The sequence below is a fragment of the Porites lutea genome, chromosome 8, assembly GCF_958299795.1.
Source record: "Porites lutea chromosome 8, jaPorLute2.1, whole genome shotgun sequence".
NCBI classification, from domain to species: Eukaryota; Metazoa; Cnidaria; class Anthozoa; order Scleractinia; family Poritidae; genus Porites; species Porites lutea.
Genome location: NC_133208.1, coordinates 30,450,098 through 30,454,094, shown reverse-complemented (window position 1 = coordinate 30,454,094; position 3,997 = coordinate 30,450,098). Strand labels below are relative to the sequence as shown.

The 3,997-nt window shown below is 41.1% G+C and overlaps 1 protein-coding gene across 1 annotated transcript; it reads left to right on the top strand.

The window, feature by feature from the left end:
- The first annotated feature begins 864 nt into the window (after positions 1-864).
- LOC140945898 (kelch-like protein 40) lies at positions 865-3,567 on the top strand. Its single transcript, XM_073394963.1, has one exon. The coding sequence runs from the start codon at positions 927-929 to the stop codon at positions 2,658-2,660; it is 1,734 nt and encodes a 577-aa protein (XP_073251064.1). The 5' UTR covers positions 865-926; the 3' UTR covers positions 2,661-3,567.
- Positions 3,568-3,997: the final 430 nt, after the last annotated feature.

The window sequence follows — 3,997 nt, the reverse complement described above, 5'->3', positions numbered from 1 at the left end:
AAAGCCTCTCACGCGGACGTTCTAAGGGGTACGTCACGTGTTCCTGCCACATCCACTAACAACGTCTGCGTGGGAGGCTATAAAAAAGAACGACAACAAAACTATACTTACGATTAGGCGTTTTTTTTTTTTAGAATAGAAGGGAAATTTATATGCTATTGTACCACGTGCACTTTCGTGGCATCTGGTTGAAACAGTTGGTCTTCTGTCCCCTTGTCTGTTCACTAACTGACCATTTCAGTTAGACAATCATTAACCAGACCACTTAGTGCATAGTTTGTTTAGTTGATAGGAGAAACAACTGAACGCTCGCCTTGATGAATCGCATTTGCCGCTATAAAGTGTATTTGAATCGTCATGATTTCCCAAATTCCCGACAGAGAAGGAAAAATATCCCGCATCCCGTGCACAGATTTTGATGAATCTAACCTCGTTCCCAGGTACAGGGAACGAGGTTGTGATGAATCCCGCTTTCCGGGTAACATTTAAATCCCGTTTCCCGCCTAGATATTTTGCGTTTTCCCGAATCCCGCATCGTATTTTGGTCACTTCCCGGATCCCGAAAATACCCTTCCAGACCCTGTTGCCTGGGTAATAACTTTTGAATTAGCTTAACAGTCTTACGACTGCTCTGCCATCGTCACTTTGTGATCAGGCAAGTGTAGACCCCTCCCCCCCCCCCCCCCCAATCAAACATTCCTGCCCCTGAAAGGCGATAAAAAGTTCTAAAATAGGTATGTGCAAGGGGTACCATTTGTCAATGAAAGGTATACGAAAGCCTCCCCGTATAAATTTTTTTTCAGTACCCCCCGCTCCCCGGGTATGCGCGCGCCTTACGGAATATTATGAGCCGTGAGCTATATATTGTGCTTGAACTTCATAAGTTTGCCCAAAAGTCGACAGCTATTTTCCTAACTCAGTTGAAAATGCAGTCAGAGAAAGCAAGCGACGTTACTCTGGTACTAAAAGATGGTAAAGAGATTAGGGTGAGTTGGAACGAACTTTCAGCAGCGAGTGATTTCTTTTTCACGCTTCAAAACACCGACATGAAGGAGAGAAGGGAAGGAATTATTCGCTTAGAACATGTTAACGAGAATGTTATGAGAGATGTACTGGAATTTAGTCGCTCTGGGACTGTACACATAACGTATAAGAACGCTCAACATGCTCTAGATCTTTTCGAGGCAGCAGATTATTTTCTTATTCCAGGCTTGAAAAGGGTGGCTGTGGGGTCCTTAAGACGGATATTACAACCTTCAAACTGCATTTCAATTTATTATTTTGCGGAAAGATATCCATGCAAGGAAGTGGCGCAGCTTGCGGTCACCGCAAGAGAATATATCTTTGCAAACTTCGCCGATGTGGCTGAATCTCAAGAGTTTCTACAACTGGAAAGCACAGAAGTAGAGAAGTGGATTTGCTGTGATGAAATAGTTGTGAGCTCAGAAGAAGTTGTCTTCAGGATCATTCTCAACTGGATTGAACAAGAAAAGAGTGAGAGAAGAGGAAAATTCTTGGAGTTATTTCGTCACGTGAGACTGTTCTTTATATCGAGAGCCAATCTAAAGAAATATTTCATAACTAACCATTTCTTGAAAGTGAACTCATGCTGTTTAAAGCGCGTTGAAGACGCTTTGAAAGGGATTTTTCCTGTAAGCGATGATCGTCAGCAGTCTCCTAGAAACTGGAGCGATTCACATCTGGCCATATGCAACGGAGAGGAGACCCTGTGTTATGACCCAGTAAAAGAGAAGTGGTACCAGCTGTCTGATATGTTGAGCCCATACCCCGGGTACTCGTCAAACCGCCCAAAACCAATATTTCTAATGACTTCCTTTCAAGGACAACTATTTGTTTTATTTCCGGCATCAGGCTATCAAAAATGCACGCCTCATGATATTTATAATTATGATTCTTCCTCAAATCGTTGGATACCAAGACTGACAATTGCAGACATGCCACAGGTCGTGAATAAAGTCGTCGTTGTGGGGAAAGATATCTTCATTTTTCACACGAAACATTGTTCTAAAAATTATAATTATTTCATTTCTAAATACGACCCTTCATCAAATGTGTGGAATGTTGTCTCCTCAGGAGAGGAAACTGCTTTTATAAACCATGGAACCTGTGCTGTGTCCATGGGTGACTTCCTTTACGTTCTTGGCGGACTGAACAAACGACAAGCTAAAAGATTTGACACCGTGGAAAACAAATGGGAGAGAATCGCAGATATGAACGAGGAGAAAACTAGAGGTTGTGGTGCGGCAGCACATGGAAAGATCTTCGTTACTGGTGGAGCTGTGGTAAGCTGTGAAATGTACGATGTATTATCTAATCAATGGCAAAACGTGGCACTGAGTTCGAATACTCGTCGCTTCGGAGTAATAAGTATGATATGCTTCAATGGACGACTCTACATTGTTAAAAGCGGAGTCTCGTGCCGCTCCAGGCCATTCGCAGCAGTTGAAAGCTTTAACATTAAGACTGAAAAATGGAAGAAAACAACCAAAATTTCACTTCCTTTTCCTGTTTTTCGAAATGAGACCTCTCAATTTTTTAAGGCTTGCTCGATTTACATTTCTAGAGATCGGCTTCTTGAACCCTATCCCCATCCTTGTTTGTTCTTGAGAGAAATGGAGCTGTGTTTTCCAAGCTTATAACAAACAGGGCGCCTACAAAAGCTGTTTGTGTAACGATTGTATAGTAATTTTATAGTAAATGTACCGGATGGGTGTTACGAAAACTAAGACCCTCGAAAACTAAGACCTTAGACCTAAGACCTAACCTAGAAGACCCGTCTTAGTTTTCGAGATTACGAGAACTAAGACCTCTTAAAATCGAATTCGTCTAAGTAGTATGAAGTCAAATTAATTATAACCGAAGTAGGTCTAATCTGTCAAATTACCTTCTGTCCGATCCTTTTCCAAGGAGGCCTAGTTCAAATTTAGCGGTAAATTTAGGGGTCTTAGTTTTCGTAGTTTCGAAAACAATGACCCTGCTTAGTTTTCGTTATTATGAAAACTAAGACCACCACAAAGACTATATTCCGTAAAACTACTGAAAAACTATCATCCGCTCGATCCGCTTCTTCTAATTTTTACACATATAAGCTCGATATTCATCCGTACATACGGATGAAAGTCACAGAATACGTACGTACACTGAAAATATGCCTTACCCCGATTTATCGATGATTTTGGAATAGTTTATCCTTAAAATCGAAAAATTGGCATTCCGCTATAGAAAGGTTTTTGTCCTCGTTGCCAGCTGAAATGTCGCTGCACAGGCGCCCAGTAACCAATGTTATTTTATAGTAAATGTACTGGATTTACCGTTTGCCTCACCCATAGCGATATATCGTTAAGTATGTATACAAATCAATATTAGATAAACTTTGAATTACCTTACCTGTGGTTTATAGTCGTTCTTTTGCCTCAAAAGCGGTTTTTTGAGCAATTTTGAAGGATTTTGAGTTCGCCGATTACTGTTCCCACAGGTAAAATAGCCCAAGCTCGACAAATGAGCAGCGCCGAGCATCGGCATTGTTGCGTAATATTCGAAATATAAGCCGGGGAAAAACCTATCGTTTCTGTTAACTACGAAAATGAAAGGATTTCAATAAAAAACAGCTTGCCTTACATAAAATGTGTGTTGTATATCTTCTGTGTGGTCTTCTGTGCAGTCAACCGTCAAACGACCTCAAATTTAACCGTCAGGCGTCCAAAAAGGTCATCAGTTTTACGGTTAACATGGTTAACCGTATATAAAAAATGCAGATTATACCAACTGTAAAAAAGCCTCAAAGTATTACCCCGACCACCTGTGTTAGGTATCGCTCGTCAGTCATGTAAGCACAGGGCGCTACTTTTCCATGCATTCGAGAGAAGCGCGGGACAACCTTAAAAGGGCTATGTCATCTTCTTCAAGTGGCATCCGTGTCTACTTTTGACCGCATTTGCTGTGTTTATATTATTAATTATTAGTGATATATTGTCAG

Coding starts and splice junctions, on each gene's coding strand:
- LOC140945898 (XM_073394963.1), top strand. CDS start 927: ATGCAGTCAGAGAAAGCAAGCGACGTTACTCTGGTACTAAAAGATGGT.